At 38.1% G+C, this 16,906-nt stretch overlaps 1 protein-coding gene across 1 annotated transcript in view; it reads right to left on the bottom strand.

The window, feature by feature from the left end:
• LOC148509078 (B-cell receptor CD22-like) overlaps positions 1-16,586 on the bottom strand; it is a 248,742-nt gene extending 232,156 nt beyond the window's left edge. The window contains exons 1-3 of the mRNA XM_088443620.1: positions 16,547-16,586; positions 14,989-15,346; positions 13,511-13,821 (exon numbers count right to left, since the gene is read on the bottom strand). Coding sequence (XP_088299746.1) covers positions 13,511-13,821; positions 14,989-15,346; positions 16,547-16,586 — 709 coding nt within the window. The remainder of the gene's footprint in view (positions 1-13,510; positions 13,822-14,988; positions 15,347-16,546) is intronic.
• Between the last annotated feature and the right edge of the window lie 320 nt (positions 16,587-16,906).

Genomic DNA, 16,906 nt, shown 5'->3' with positions numbered 1-16,906 from the left:
AAGAGTGAAGGATGAGTAACCAGTTAATGAGATGGACCCTATTGGTGAAAAACAGTCAATTTGCTTCAATCCAACAATGGTTTTGCAGAAGTTTTTTGGCAGTCATGAAGAAGAGATGATGTGGGAGGAGGTGTATGTGCAGATCAATGGAGGAAGAGAGAGATGGAGGATGAAAGATCCCTTCCCCAGAGATCCATCAACCCTATGCACCCTGCTTGTTTCCCTTAGCAAATTCAAACCAGATGGAGAAACAGAATATCAACGCTACGGGATCACACTGCTACATATTTAAACACATTTTGTGATTTTGGCAAAAGAAGAAAGTAGTCAGAATGGTTATCAACATAAGTCCCCTACTAAATTTTCCACAAAGTGTTCAACCAGATTCAAGTACTAGAGGAACCTAATAGCTCATGCACAGAAGGGCAATAAGGAGCAGGTGCCCAGGAGCAATGCAGAGAGGAGGACAAAGAAAATGATTCCACAATAAAAATCATAAAGAACACCATCAGGAGGTGGCCAAGGACACAGTGAGCCGATCCCTCCCAAAGTGTCCCACAATCCAGATGATTGAGTTGCTGGTGGATGGCCAATAGAATGTATATGATAAAATGTGTATATGTAGGTAAGATTTATTAACATTGTATATTTTGTAGATAAAGATCAGAAATTACTGGAAATTGTTCCTTTGTACAAGAGACAACAGGAACGGAAAGGAGAAACCCTTTGTACAGGGAACGATTAAATAAAATAAAATTTTAATTGTTTAGTTACTATTTAGTTTCTATTGAGCAATCCAAAATACATCCATATAAATACACAAATAACTACACATCTGTAGCTCTTAAACATTACCGCCTCACAGCACTGAGGTTGTGGGTTCGATTCCCACTACGGCCTAACTATGTGTAGTTTGTATATTCTCTCTGTGCTTGTGTGGCTTTACTCCGGGTGCTCCGGGTTTTCTCCCACACTCCAAAAATATACTGGTAGGTTAATTGGCTCCCAACAAACATTAACCCGTGTGTGTGTGTGTGTGTGTGTGTGTGTGTGTGTGTGTGTGTGTGTGTGTGTGTACATGTGTATTCTCCACTGAAGCAGGGACTGATGTGAATTGACAAATATTCTCTGTATAGCACTGCGGAATATGTGTGTGCTATGTAAATAACTGGTAATAAATAAATAATAATAAACAATTATAATGCATGGAAGAGCATCAATCACAATAATGGCAGGTGTAATCTCTCTGACCAAGTGTAGCTTCTGATGTGAGCAGTTGAGAGTCTCTATATACAACTGCTTTTAGCGGTACGCCCGCAACACTCCCATAACATACCCATAGGATGGACCATCTTTGTGCGTTCACTAAGCCACACTATCACCTTCTAGGAATGCCTAAGACATTGCCAAGGCCAGGCATCTCCCGTGCACCTCAATTGCAACTCCAACTCTTTGCACACACTATCTGGGTGCAAATGTTGTGCAAAATATACTCATGTACAGAAGGAAAACAAAATCACAAAAGTGCGCCTGATGTTGGCAGCGCGTGTGTAGTGCATAAAGTTCTGCATTGGAGAAAGCTCAGCAGATAGAACCTTAGCAGTGATGAGTGCCTGCAGCCAGTGCAGTAGATCAGGACTTCCGCTCTTGTGGAACTAGAAACCCCAGGAGATGACAGGTCATGCTGGAATGTTTAGATCCACAACATCCATTCATTTATTACATTTGTTTCATTCTCTGCTGCTGTCTTTGTTCTAGAAGGCAAAGGATGACCTGCTAGAGTCTGCTGGGAATAGGGCCACCATGAGAATTGCCTGCCCCGTATAGGTGGTGTTGGGGGTGTATCATTGTGAATTGTGGGACCATTTGTGACAGTGATTATACTATTTTGGGGGAAAGACCACCCATTTTTTCAAGCACAGGCCCTTAGACAGGGCTTTTCCCCTAACAACCCCTAGTTAGCGCTCAGTACCCCTAGTTAGCGCCCATAATTGCACAGCAGATGGAATCCACTGATTTGATTCATCTGCTGTTTAGTGTCTAGCCGCTGAGAACCACAAGTCTCAGCATGACTAGACAGGCTCCAATATATTGTTCCTGGATAACTACAGTACCTGGGGTATAAGGAAAGTGACCAAAGATATTGGTCGTAGAGTGCCTATGCCTAACCATACCAGGGGTACTGCTCGCCACAAATAAGTCTCATTAAGTTATGTGTAGTCCAAAAACAGGCCTGCGAGTGATTGCTTACATATATTTACTATACCAGTGTCCTACTGTGATTTATATCCCTAAAGAAAACATTCTGACCCAAATGTATTAGACTGTGCATTGTGGGTAGTGGTGAGGTTTCATTGATGTGTCTTTGAGATTTAAAGCACCAAGTTATCTTTATAGCAAAACCAATCCAGTTTAGCTTTTAAAATAATTACCACAAGTCAGTGGCACATCTAAAAGGGCATGAGGACAAGTATTATTAGATGTGTAAATCGAGAAAGTACCGCGTACAACTGTGCAAAGAAGGGGCTGCAAAGTAGGGTTTGACCGTGGGGGGATCACCAACCCCCAAATGAATCATCACAAAATACAAAAAATGGACAAACCTAAAACTCTGCGCACTCCTATTAATATAGTAACAAATACAGTAAATGTCAAACTGTGGAATAATCTTACTGCCAATGGGGAATGTTCAATATAGTAGATACAGTTGTAGTTCTTCTTGTATAGAATATTGGAGATATGGGGGGAAAGAAGAAAACAAGAAGAAAAAAATATACAGTGTAGTAATTCGTGACAAGGAGTCTCTCATATAAACACAAAGGGATCTGGCTTCCTCCCCTGAATATGAACAATGGAGATGATCGGATCACACTCACGTTCAGGTATTATAAATTCCTCATATAACGGTATCTTTTAACCAGACGATCTTATCACCACTGTGAAGTCAATCCAATTCCAGTGCTCCCACATGCACATTAGATGGTACAAATAGAAAGGCAGGCGTACCCCAACTCACACTAATGCTGGATTCAAAGGCTCATAAAGGTATCTTTCAATGCAGGTGCTCATATTCCTCTGTTCTAACTGGTGTCTTATCCTCTTATCCAAAATGGATAAATGATGATGATGGTATAAATAAAAATGAAAACCGACCATCAAAAGCCAGTCAAAAACATATTTTTAATTCCACATAAAATTTAAACTAAAAGTGGGTAACTGAATGAATAGAACAAGAACAATGACCTGGAGTAGATGATAAGTCCAGACTAGTCCACCATGGGTCACTGATGTATAGATCCACAAGGTCCCCTTTATATCCTGCTGCCACCAACGTGTTTCGACGGTAAGTCTTTTTCAAAGTGTATGAAACAGGACAAAAAGCAGCTATTTATTCTCCTAATACCTCCCTCCTCCCAGGAAGGGGTGGGGATCTGAATTGATCATTAAACACGATACACATAAATACAAACATCATTAGCAACATCCAAACATAACATAGTGGGTAATTTCCTTTTAAGGAATTAAATACCTTGTAATAGAGGCGAAGCAATCATTGTTCAATACTAAATCTTAAAAGCGTTCCACGGTCGTGGGACGAATCATACCCGGAAGTCTGGGGAAAGACGGACAAGTGCCGTACCACTTGATCCCTAGGGACCAACCATCACAAGTCCGAGACCTGACTCAAAGTGAGACATGTCATGCATACCTTAGCGTGTAGCGGTCTAGTACGGTGGCATTCTAATAGGCTTGTCTAAGGCCTCGTCATGTGGCTGAATTTACCAACTCTACCTTGTGATTATGCGTTCCAAGCCTCTGTTGGTGGAGCGCAATGCATTCCAATTACCCGGAAGTCACAATATATACATTCCAAATACATAATCCCTCCCAAAATATGACAAATCAGAGAAAGGATGTGGGTACATGATACAAACAATAAAATACATATAAAATACATAGAAATATAATAATAGATATAAATATAAAAAATTAAAACAGGGTTCCTAATCAGAAGAATCTTTTGGGGCTGCAATATATATCATATTCCGTTAAAATCTGAGTGTAAATAAATGGACCTACATAGAATGATATAGGAACTGTTCATCTAAAAATTATAAAAACTATTTGGTTTCAAACTCAAGGTTAAGACACTTGGGAACAAGTGTTCCCAAAGTAAAAATGGTTTTCATTTCAGTTCTTGCCAACCTCTCATCTGCATTATTTTTTCGCCAAAGGTTTGAGATTGAGATTAGTTGTATACCACAAAATGAAATTAGTTCACTTGTATAGCAGTTGTGTTTTTCTTGAAATTGTGAAGACAGACCGTGGCTAATAAGACCTTTTCTAATATTGTGCAGGTGTTCGGCCATCCTTTCTTTTAACTTGCGGGTGGTACGACCTACATACTGTTTGTTACATCTGCATTATATAGGTATACTATATTTTTACTATGACAAGTGATAAAATCTCTAATTTCTAATTCTTTTTTATTACTCTGAGATTTATATTTTATAAATTTTATAATAACGAAATCTTTACTCTTGCAACTCTTACACATGAGGCAGGTACCACATTGAAAAAAGCCTTTCGACCTAATTGGTCTGTCAATGCCCTTCGTGTTTAGGGCACTTTTGACAATATGTTTCCATAGGTTGTCTGCCTTTCCATATATAAATTTAGGTTTTTTATCAAGATACTTATTCAGAATAGGATATTTCAATAATATACCCCAATGCCTCCTCACAATTCATTCAAAATCTTTATGTTGATCATTATACTTTGTGATGAAGGGGATCTTAAAATCATTCCTAGTTTCTTGCTGTTTGTTAACAAGGATCTCTTCTCTATTACATGTAGCGTATTTCTGGTAGGGTGCCTCAATACTATTAAGATCATATCCCTTTTTCACAAATTGTGCTTTCAATAATGAACCTTGTGTTTGATAATCCTCCAATTTTGAACAATATTTTCTTTCATGATGGAACTGGCTTCTAGGAACAGAATTTAACCAGCTCTTATGATGATTACTCTCAAATTGAATGAAAGAATTACAATCTGTAAGTTTTGTATAAGTTTTCGTATGGATTTTACAATCTTCAATAAAAATCGTTAAATCCAAAAAATGTACTGTTTTGGGACTGCTACAAAAGGAGAGTTGAATATTTAAATCATTTTGGTTCAATGATATACAAAATTCATCTAGTGACTGCTGGTCACCTCTCTAAATGAATAGGATATCGTCGATATACCTTGTCCAGAGCACCAGATTCGCAACCGAGCCATGACCACTAAAAATATGGAAAGTCTCCCAGTGGGCCATGAAAAGATTAGCATAGCTTGGTGCAAATCTGCTGCCCATAGCTGTCCCATGTAGTTGCAGAGAAAAAGAATCATCAAACCAAAAGAAATTGTTACCAAGAATGAACTCTATACTTTCCAAAACAACATTTTTGAAATCTAAACCGAAATCTGCTTGATCTAAAAATATTTTGTAACTGACAGGCTTACAATATATGTATTACTATCGTTTTTCAATAAATCGGTGTGTTTTTTGGGTATAGTTTACTATTTAGTGGAGATGTGCAGTTCGGTTCTCCATAAATCCAATTCCACCCGAATTTTATGAATACGGGCAAATTTCGGGTTTTAGATTATAAAAATTACATGATTTTTAAAAACTTTTTAGCATTTAAAAAAGAAAAATCCTGATCCAAAACCAAAACACTTGAGGGTGGTTCTGCAAATCAAAATATGAAGATCCAAATTCAAAACCAAAACAAAAAAATGGGGATCAGCACACATCTCACCATTTAGTCAGCAAAACAAACATAGATGGGAATTACACATTTCCTGTATTATCTCATTAAGGGGGCAAGTCAATATCGGGGGTCATATGGTGATTATGTATACTGTGGGGTATACTTAAGTATACACCTTACCACAGGGGATATTTATCACTGGAGGAATTACCCATTGCTACAGTGGGGGGACAGCTGCTACAAAAAGCAGCTATCCTTGTGATTAGCAGCACTGCTACAGAAAAAGAATTGTTACTTTCCTGTCCGCAATAGTCGCTGCTGCGCATGTGTGACATGAGGTCACGTGAGCGAAAAGCTGCCTAGGAGCCACTGGGGAGGTGGTGCAGGGATCCACTCAGATCCCTCTTCGCATCCCTAGACCTCCTTCCCATAGTAAGAAGCTGGACTACGAGAACAAGCACCATCTGAAGATGAATATTCATGCAGCAGCATGGAAAGGTTCAGTCCGTGGCCTTTATGAATGGTGGGTCTGCGATTGCTGTCAGTGAAGCATCTTCTTCTACCTTTCATTACAATGCAAGCCCTTCCCACTCAGAGTGCAGAAGAGGTGTCAAAAAAATGAAAACTGAAAAATTAGTGCTAAGAGAAAAACTAACCGGTAGAATAAACTGTGTGTTCAGAAACATCATAAATCCCTGAGGAGAGTATGGGACCACAAGTACAAATTTCATATTTTTTTGGTGTGTTCCAAAAACTTCAGTCTGTGCTCCAAAAGTGTAATGGTCAGTAGGTCAAGTGCCACCACCTTAATATCTGCACAGTGTATTGCAGTTTGAGGCTAGTTTTTTTTGTTTTGTTTTTCTTTCATAAAAATTAAAATCAATTTTTTTGTGTGTATTATGCCTCATACTCTGACTCTCTGGTGCACCTCATAAATGTACTACAGGGGTGTGTTACCTAATTGGGGATAATATGGCCAGCAGGCCAGCCTCCTAATATGTTAGTATAAGAGTTTTCTGCTCTGCCGTGTAACTATAAATTTTCTTGGCTTCTTTTTCAACCCTTGTAAGGAAGCCTTGCCTGTTAACATTGTACTATTTTATGTCCTTAAATGTAGTTTTCTTTCTCTATCAATCAATTATAATTAATTGATCAATGAATCACTCAATGAATTAATCCACCATTTTCATCCATTTTTCAATAGCATTTTGCACTTCTCTAATTTTTTTTTATAGTTGTAATAAAATAATAATTAATTAATCAATCAATCATTTACTCAAACAAATTGTTTAATCAAACAATCTCTCTTCCACTGCATACTTCACCTCAATTTCCCTGTACTGCCCTCAGGCCTTTGACATATCTCTTGATTAATGAAAACATTGTATAGCATCATATAATTTATATTAAACTGCCATCTTGCCTACCACTGCAATGCCACTCTGTTTCCTAGATGTGCCATGTTTAAAGTTGAACTGCCACAGTTGCTGAAGTCTTTGACATGCGATTGCTGAATGCCAAAAATGTCCAGAAATGTTTATGGCCACAGACAGCATCTCCTGCATACCCCTTTATTGTTCACCCATGCTCTCCCCTCCTCCCTCATAAATTTGCTTTGAAATCAAAATATTAAATTAAATTTACTACCAATCAACCCTTCATTTCCCTGCTGTTAACTACATTTGTACTCCATCTTCCTCAGGCCTCCTGATTAATGAAAACATATGTTTCCTTATGTGCCATGTTGGAAATTGAACTGCCACGTGTTTGTGCCGCCAACTGCTGTCGCTTAGCTTAGTCACCCAGCTAGCTCTGTGCAATTTTCTTTTCTAAATTGGATGGAAACAATATTGTGAGCTGCAAGATGGTCAAAATTTACTTGAAATTACTGGAAATGACTGTTTTGAGGTTAATAGTATTCTAGGAACAAAAACAGGCCCAAATTATGTAATATTAGTAGTTTTTATCAAATTTAAAAAACAATACAGATCCAAAACCAAAACCGAAATTGTGAGGAGGACAGTGTGCCCCTTCAGAACTTGCGCTCAGAGGCAACAACCTTCCATCCTCATGTATTTATGCTCCTGACAGAGAAGAAACAGAGTAAATTCCTGGTGAAATGATTGAATCCACGAAAATCAAATTTGTTTCCCAATAATTATATCTTTTTACATTCTAGTTGCAACAACAAATTAACAATTTAAGTATTAAAAACTGCAAAAAAGACAAAACTGGTTTATTGAGCTAATGTAAGGGTATAATGGGAAGAACAATGTATTAGTTCTGGTATGGAGACCAAAAATATAAAGTAATAACATGATGATAGATGGCCTCAGTATAGTTGTACGAAAATTAAGTGTTTTATTTATTTACTTCTCATTCTAAATGTTCATATTCTCATATTCGGGTTTTGCTGCTCCGATCCCTCCTGTGACAGGGATTACAGGCTGTAAGATAAAATAAGAATTATTCAACCCTATAGATAATTACAGCATGATGATATAAAATAGTAAAATATTTATTATTTGTAATTTGGAGGACTCTACAGATGTTACAGCACATACAATGGACCTTTATACCTACTTGCGGGTTAAGGTAACGTCATCCTGAGGAAGTGTTAGCTTTCGATGAAAATCTAAGCTTGGTAAACTAAGGCCATCTACCTCAGAGGTCTATGGGGATGGTGGCAAGTGCCGGAATATGAGATACCACAGGAGAAATCAGTGATTTATTGGTTTACTTCATGTTAAATTATTCCAAGTAATGACAAAGCCAGTCTCTGGCATTTTTGCAATATATTTTACTTATTAATAATTCTTGGTAGCACAGTGGATAGTGGATAGCACTGCCGCCTCACAGCAATCAGTTTGATTCCAGCCCTATCTGTGTGGAGTTTGTAAGTTGTGTTTCCATTAGGTGCACCAGTTTTCTTCCACAGTCTCAAAACATACAGGTCGGTTTATTGTCTGCTGACTAAAATATACCCTAATGTGTATTACAGAATTCTGTGAAAAAAAATAGAAATACAGTTCTAATACTTATGATCTATTACCAACTGTGTGACATGGGCATCGGGTCTTGATCATGCTGCCATGATGACGGGCCTATTTTTATGTGCAGGCCTGGAGCTGGAGCTCCTATCGCTCCATTGTTAATCTGGCCCTAGCACTTTATAAACTAAACAATAGCAGGCAGGACTGTCTTAACAGCAGTGTGGGCCCTGGGCAAAGCAATGCACTGGGGCCCCTTCTCACACATTCACGAGAAAAAAATTTAAATGGTCAATCAAATTAAGCCCTCCTGCATGCCCATCAGACCTCCCACACACCAGTCTGTCTGACTGGTCTTAAATCGGCGGATGAATTAAAACTGGGACTGGGATGAGTACTCGTCATGGGGGGATGGGGTGGGGGAGGTTAGACCGGAATACAGTGCATCGGCGACCGTCTTATAAAAATATCACAAATTTACCAACTGGCCGCGGCTGCAGGGGGGCGGGTTGGTGGGCCCCTACAAGCTTTGGGCCCTTGGGCAACTGCCCAACAAGCCCAATGGAAGAGATGGCCCTGATAGCAGGCGTTTCTAGAACCAAGAACAAAGACTATTTTTGTGCACTGCCATATGCTCCTCAGCTATACCAACAACATCCCCAAATTGGGAGTGGGGGTGTGTGGTGGTATCAGAGAGCTTACGCCTAGCTATGGCCGGACACACCACGACCAGCAATGAAGAGCATAGAATAAAAATAGGAAGGAAGAACAATAGGAGTGGGAAGGAAAGTACTGCAGTATTTCAGTTTTTTTTCAAGAGGGGACTTGGTTCTCAGTTGCTCTGCACATAGATTTAAAAGAGATATTTTCATAGAATATTTAAAGATTTGAAGGGTGAGGGAGAGTCTTCCCCACATGGTAGGTAACTACTGTACATAAGTTCTTAGTGATGCATCAGGAGTAAAAATTGGTTATTAAGAGGAGGCAAAGCGCAGGTCAGGTACACATCTAAGATGGCATGCGGACAAGATGAGGTTAAGGATGTATGATTATGTTCATGTGTATTTACTATCATTTTTAATTTAATTGGCTTACATTTGGGTATAGTTTACCATTCAGCAAGGAAAACAAACATAGCTGGGCATTACATATTTCCTGTACATTCATATCTAATTGCATACCTACCTTGAAAGCATCATAAGGTGCTAAAACATCAGATATCTCTAGATCAGTGTATGAGGCTTCTTGGAGCTCTGCGGTCTAAAAATTATTCAAATGTCAAAATAAAGTACTCTAATGAATATGTGTCTCAGAAAAAGAAAAAAAATAATAAATAAAATTAAAAAGCAAAGTAGGTACTCAGTGGCGTCACTAGGGGGTTATGGGCCGCACCAGGTGACACCATCCAAAGGGCTGACACCAAAATAGCTCTTCTGTTTTGGAGTAAACCTTTTGGATGGTGTCACCGAACAGATCTTCAGCAGTGATGGATGATGCATGCATCATGTACACGGTGCTGGGATAGGCTGGGGGCATCCTAGCAGCTTCTGGAACACTTGGCTTGCCCCCAGCATGACAAGTACGGGGTTGTGACATGCAGTGATGCTCCTAAACTGGCGCACATCAGGGGACATGGCCTTGCAAGCATGAAGCCATGCCACCTTTTGTTAGATGCTGCACTGGGTGTCACAAAACAGGCTCTGTAATTATAATACATTTGAAAATTTGACCTTTCAAAGTAATTGATTTTAACCGACAGCTATCTGTTCAAATAGATCAAAATGATATTCCCTTTTATTATGCTTTTGTGTACCCTTTGCTATTCATTGTGTGCTCTTTGCTAAGCATTTCAATTAGGGATGTGCAGGCTCGGATTAGTTTGGATTTTCCCGCCAACTTCAGATATTTCCTACCAAAAATTTATTTTTTTTAGCAAAACTGAGATAGTGACATATTTGAATTCTGATGGTTCCATTAAACACAAACTTTGTTTACTGCGCAAAGTTATTAAAAATATTGTATAAAATGACCTTCAGACTAAGGTGTATATGAAACAAAAATGCATTCTGTGTTTAGACTTGGGTTCCATTCCCTATATATGTCATGGAATGAAAATGTTCCAAAATATGGAACAATCCAATATCCAAAATATTTATGGTCCCAAGAATTTTGGATATGTGTGCGTATATATATATATATATATATATATATATATATATATGTATTATCTTACAATACTTCATACAAGCTCATTAGAAATACATACCTCATTGCTTAGTGACGTGTGACATTTCTTTTTCTTTCTATAAAAAAAGCATAACCCATGTTAGTACCTTATACTGTAAATAAGATGGGAAGGAGATTTGAAAAATTGTATTTAATCTACTTAGGATGAATATTCACCTTCATACAGTGGAAGCAGTCAGATTGTGAGTCAACTCAATATCATAGAAACAGCATATACATTAAAATTAATTATATCAAATAGACAAGAAATTATGCAATCTCCTAAAAATTGGGTAAAGCTGCATACACATACAACGATTTAGTTAATGAATGATTTTAGTAAACGATTTTCTCCCTTGAAAAAATTAACTAAAATCGTTTACTAAAGTTGTTCATTTACTATGTTCATTTAAATGTAATGAACGATTTTCTAGAACTACAAACAATTTTTGCGTATTCCCTTACTGAAAATCATTGAGTTGACAAGTCTGACTGAACTACAAACTACAAACGTGAATGCGCATGAACAAAAATCGTTCATCGTTTGACTCAGAAAGTGAACGATAATCGTTCAAAAAATCATTGTGTGTGTATGCACCTTATGACTACAAAGTGGCTGCTTCCTCTATCAATGAATAAATAATATTAATAAAGGTCAACAAAGAACCACCTATGATAAACACCTCACATAATTACTGCTGCTTCATGAACAATAAGTTGCAATACAGGGCACAGTATGTAGTGGAACAGGGTAATAGAGACTAGCATTACTTCAATATTTTTGACACAGGGAGCAAATGTTTAATCCTTTCATTAATGTTCCTGCAGAGCAAACACCACATGGTTACCACTGTCACCCTACAACTTGAAATATATGTTCATTTTAAATATTATATTGAAAAAATTATTACTATGATTTACCTCCAACAGAAGTAGATTAGTAATAAAAACAGAAGAAGACAGATTATTCCAGATATTACATAAGCAAAAATATCTGTGTGTATTGGTTCTTCTTCCTTAGCTGTGGGAAATATAAGCAGAGATTAAATGGTGAAATATAAGTATAACATTTGATATTAAAAGGTTTGTTCCAACAGGGAGGAAGCATATTAAGATATGTTGTTTTTTCACATCAATGCTGGAAACATGAAGAAAACTATTTTCATCTATTTAACGTTATTGCATTTTGGACTTTAATATTACCTGATGATTTTCCTGTCAGAGTTGCTGTGTGCTGTAAGCCCCACTGTTAATAAGTTATAATATATGTTATTGGTTCTAAAGTGTTTTAGAGACTGAAAAACATTGCATTCATCTTTATACTTTGCCATGCATCTGTTAATTGTTTTTGGGAGTGTTTAATTCTACTGAACTAAAGTGCTGGGAATATTGTTAATTCATATTATTGAATTTTTTTTTACATTTGTTTACAGTATCTTTATCCTTGAATAATTGAGCTGTAGTGGTTTTACAGACACACTGGTGGTAGGATAAATTCCAAAGTTCTTTTACATGCCACCATTGTGTCTATCCTGAGTATTGTCCTTGCCTCTCTGCTGAGGTGTGGTACAGTAGAGTATAAATGAGCACTTTATTTGTGTAAACCAAAAAGCACAATTACTAAGTAATTACTTTATTTGCACACCACAAGCTCCTGATCTGCTTATAGCTCTTTTTCAGATCGGGTGGTGTGGAGTTGAATTAAAAATAGGCACCAAATGAATTCGGGATAACAGGAGTTACTTTCCTCAACCTTAACCTGTATGATCCCTCAGGGCCCATACGATGGACCATATAGTTAGCAATAAATACTTCTTTAATTTCCAAAGCATTATATTAAAAAACACAGTAATGCAAATACATTCTAAAACTTTGGGAATCATGAATAATCATAACAGTACTTAAATTAATCATAAAAATATATTTTAATATTGTGAGATCAGGCCTGATTCAGAGCTGATGTTCACAGAGATGAACAATGTTTTGCTCCTGCAAGAAAATTCCTATAAATTCATAAGGTACAGTCCACATGGCCAGATTAACAAAGGGGCTGATGGAGCTAAAGTTCCAGGCCTCCACTTAAAAATGGGCCCTTCAAAAAACACAGTATAATAGTCTTTGTTGGTCATGTGACATTTTTGTTTCATTTTGATACTACTGGTTTAGGGAGTGTTATAGTCATGTCTCAGAACATGTTGCATACTTTGACCCTCAACAGCTCACATGGGAGGTCATACACAGAAGGTAAATCTCTACATTCCATAGGGCAGGTGCAGGTTTTGATAGTGTGACCAGTGGTGGCATCTAAAGATTCACCTGGCAGTATTACAGTGTGTTTGGTCACTGAAGTGGGCATCTCAGTACTTGCACAGTCATACGCATAGGATGTGCACAAGGGAAGGACTTTGTAGCAGAATTTGTATAAAGTCACAGACAGGCAATAGTCAAAAGATGTGGCCACATCTGCACCCACCTCTGGTTCAGGCCTATTATGTTCAAAATGTCTATTTGTCTTAATTTACCCATAATACGTACATTTGATGTTCAATGTGGCTTCTGCATGGGATCTTATTCCTCTATGATAGGTGGCCATGCATCGAATACTCGTTCTATCGTCCTCATATGCAGGAATATAAGTAAGTTCTGATACTTCTCTCCAGTACCCTTCAGATATATATATTGATTGGTTCTTTATTGGACCAGGTTTGTTCCATTCTAGAGATGGGCGGCTGCTGGCACAGGTGTGATATGTATGGCAAAAAATAATGGTGGCTTCTCCTTCCATCATCTCTCCAGATGTGGTAAGTTCAAGTGTCCATGGGGAATCTGAGAAATTGTATTTACATCTATTTTATTTAAGTAACATTTTTCTTAATTCAATCTGTTACAAGAAATAATTCTTTGGTGAGGGTCCTTTTCTCCAGGGACCCCAATCTTGGATAACTTTAGCGTTATAATGACTTTAGCATACAGTTAGAACCTTTGTTGATCTCAATGGTATCTATTATCCCTATAGTAGAGAATAATGAATACTGTGGTTTTGGCTGAAAAGCATAAAAGCTGTAACAGATATCCCCTAACTGTATCTCTGGAGGAAAAAGTAATAACACCAAAGGTAAGTGGCTATGTACTGTGTGAGAGCTGGACTCTGTTTAATAGAGCGTATGGTGGGATTCCCATAAGAATGTCCCAAAACAAAGTAGTTTAATTAACTTTGGAGGGGATTTAGTATGAGGGATAGTTGATGGAGAAAACCCATTTAACTTAATTTTAGGTCACTATTAATAAATGCAGACTAATTATTAATGTATATTTATTAATATATATTTCATATAAAGTGTTAGTTAAGACTATCCCCTGAATTAGACATATTGGGGACTGTACTTTGTTACTACTCTTCACAGCATTCCATATGTGATCTAAAGAAACTTTACATTCACTTGACACTGAGGTGAGCAGGTGTGAGGCCGCTTACACAGTATAAGGACTGTATGTTTCTCTGTTCAAGGATAGCAAAAGGACAAGAAGGATCATTACGAAGTATAATGTAAACTATGAGATGCCCAGAAACAAAGCAATTTTTTTCCTTCTGTGATGTTATGTCATTAGTTCCTTCGTTGCTCCTTTTTCAACAGGTCAGTGCTTAACTTGGCACTCCAAGACGACGCAAAATGAAAGGTGTTGCCAGTAGCAATGAAATATATGTTTTCACTTGTGAATAGACCGGGCATATACCAGGTCACCTCAGCTGCCCCATCTTACCCCTGCCATTCCTTTTTATACTTACCCCATGGGTGGTCTGTTCCTTTGCTGTGGTGGGTACCTACAGAACATGCACTGACTCCAACTGGGACAGCCCTAAGCCAATTGTTGTATGGATATTTGTACATTTTTCATAATGCACTAGGAAAATTATAGTTTGGTTCTATGATTGATGACCATTTTCTTCCTGTACCAATGTTAAACATATATCAAAAAGATGTCACATGTGTATTATTAAAATAAATGTTTACCTGTGACATAGATACATTCTCCAATCATGTATGTTGTACGCATTCGTCCTGTGACTTCCTGCTACTCCTGGATAATATTTACCTTTATCTTCTCTTCTCACTGGGTCTATCATCAGAGAGCAGTTTCCTCCAGGTACCAGTGAGGTTCGGCTTATGTAGTCATTTATTATGGATGAGGATGTTCTGCTGTTAAAAATCTCTCTATAATACAGCTTATGATATAGATACCATACAATACTGTATTTCTCAGACTCTGTGGCGGGTGAGTATGTGCAGGGGATCTCCACACAGGAACCAATCAGATCCACCATTGCAGAAGGGAACTCCCATCTCTGACACATAGAGCCTGAGTAGAAGGCTGAGAGGTACAGGATACATATCATTACATTTGCATCATTATATATTAAGGTGTATATTATATAGACGTTCCAAACATCAACTTTCATTAGGTCGACATGACAATGTCTACATATGTACATTATGTTGATATTGAACATGTGGACATATTGATAATGGCCCTCATTCAGAGGCAGTCACAAGAAGTGAGCGCTTGCTCTGAATGAGGGCGGCCGCTTGACTGTTCAAGTGCGGCCTCCTGGTCGCTAGCTAAGCTGTGGGTTACCACCCACAGCTTTAGCGACCGACCAGGTTGATGGTCGCGATGGTCTTGACCATCAGGGCTTGCGACGAGACCCTAAGGTTGGGTCTCGGCAACCGCAAGCCCCAGTCAGAGCGGCCGCCCACAAAACGGCAGGCGTTCCTTAAGGACGCCTCCGTTTGTGAAACCACCCCCCCGCCACGCCTACAAAATGGGTCGAGCTGTTGATCACCATCGACAGCCGCCCCTTTTGCAGTGAGCTCCGGAGCGAGAGAATTTCTCTCGTGCTCAGGGGCTTGCGCACGCGCAGTGTGGCCGCTGCACATGCGCAGGGCCTAAACATCGACCCAGTTGCGAACGCTCAGTCTGAATGAGGGCCAATGTTGTGATTGACCATGACAACATTCAGTATGTCGACCCCGATGTAATGTTGATTATATTTTTTCAGTGTAATTCTATCCCTAACGGAAACGTTAACTCTCACAGTGACCCTTCCACTATCCCTATAGCAGATACTTTGTCATTCTGTATGATGTAAGCATGTTCTTAATGTGTAATATCTGTTTTTAGAAGTAATAAAAACATTGTTCTTATACTGATACAACCTATTGGCATTCTCTGTTGGGTGAATTCTGGTGAGAAGGTATACCCTACAGGTAAAATTTGGAACACCAAGCATTTCAGAAAGATTGTAGTGGCGATTCAAGGAACCAAGGATCACAATTTAAGTAACATCTACAGAGCATATTTGAAATCTGTATATTAGAGCCCTGTGATATTGTTTGTGATATGTATTGTATTTGAACTTTGCTGACGGGGTTTTATCTAGAGGTGCAGCTTTGTGTGATTAATATTAGCGCAAGATAAAGGCATTTGGTTTTGTTAATAAATTATATATATATATATATATATATATATATACTGTATATACAGTTATTCTAACATGTGAATCGATTATACCTTGGAAAAGGAAGAGGAGAACAACCTTTGTCACACTCATCCTGTGCTCTGCTTTTCATTGGTTAACACTACAACCTTTGATGTAATTACATTTCCTGTATGTTAAAAACAAAAACAATCAATATAACTATTTGAACAATGATCTCTGCATTTAATTAATTTATATGTATTTATTTCCACTGTTTTCTTTAAAGAGGACTTTACCAACTGTAATATGAGCTACTGTACATTGCACAGTGACATCAGCAGCTTAATTCATTCTAGTTGAGATGAAAGGGAGGAGGCCAGGGTAGTGGCATCTATCTGTCTGCAATTGGCTCATTCTTTACTCTGGTATGATATTAACTGGGATGGTCCAAT

This window comes from Taudactylus pleione, unplaced genomic scaffold (genome assembly GCF_031769625.1).
Source record: "Taudactylus pleione unplaced genomic scaffold, aTauple2 ptg000332l, whole genome shotgun sequence".
Lineage (NCBI taxonomy): Eukaryota > Metazoa > Chordata > Amphibia > Anura > Myobatrachidae > Taudactylus > Taudactylus pleione.
Note: the sequence above shows the minus strand (reverse complement) of the source record. Positions and strands in the feature narration are given on the sequence as shown.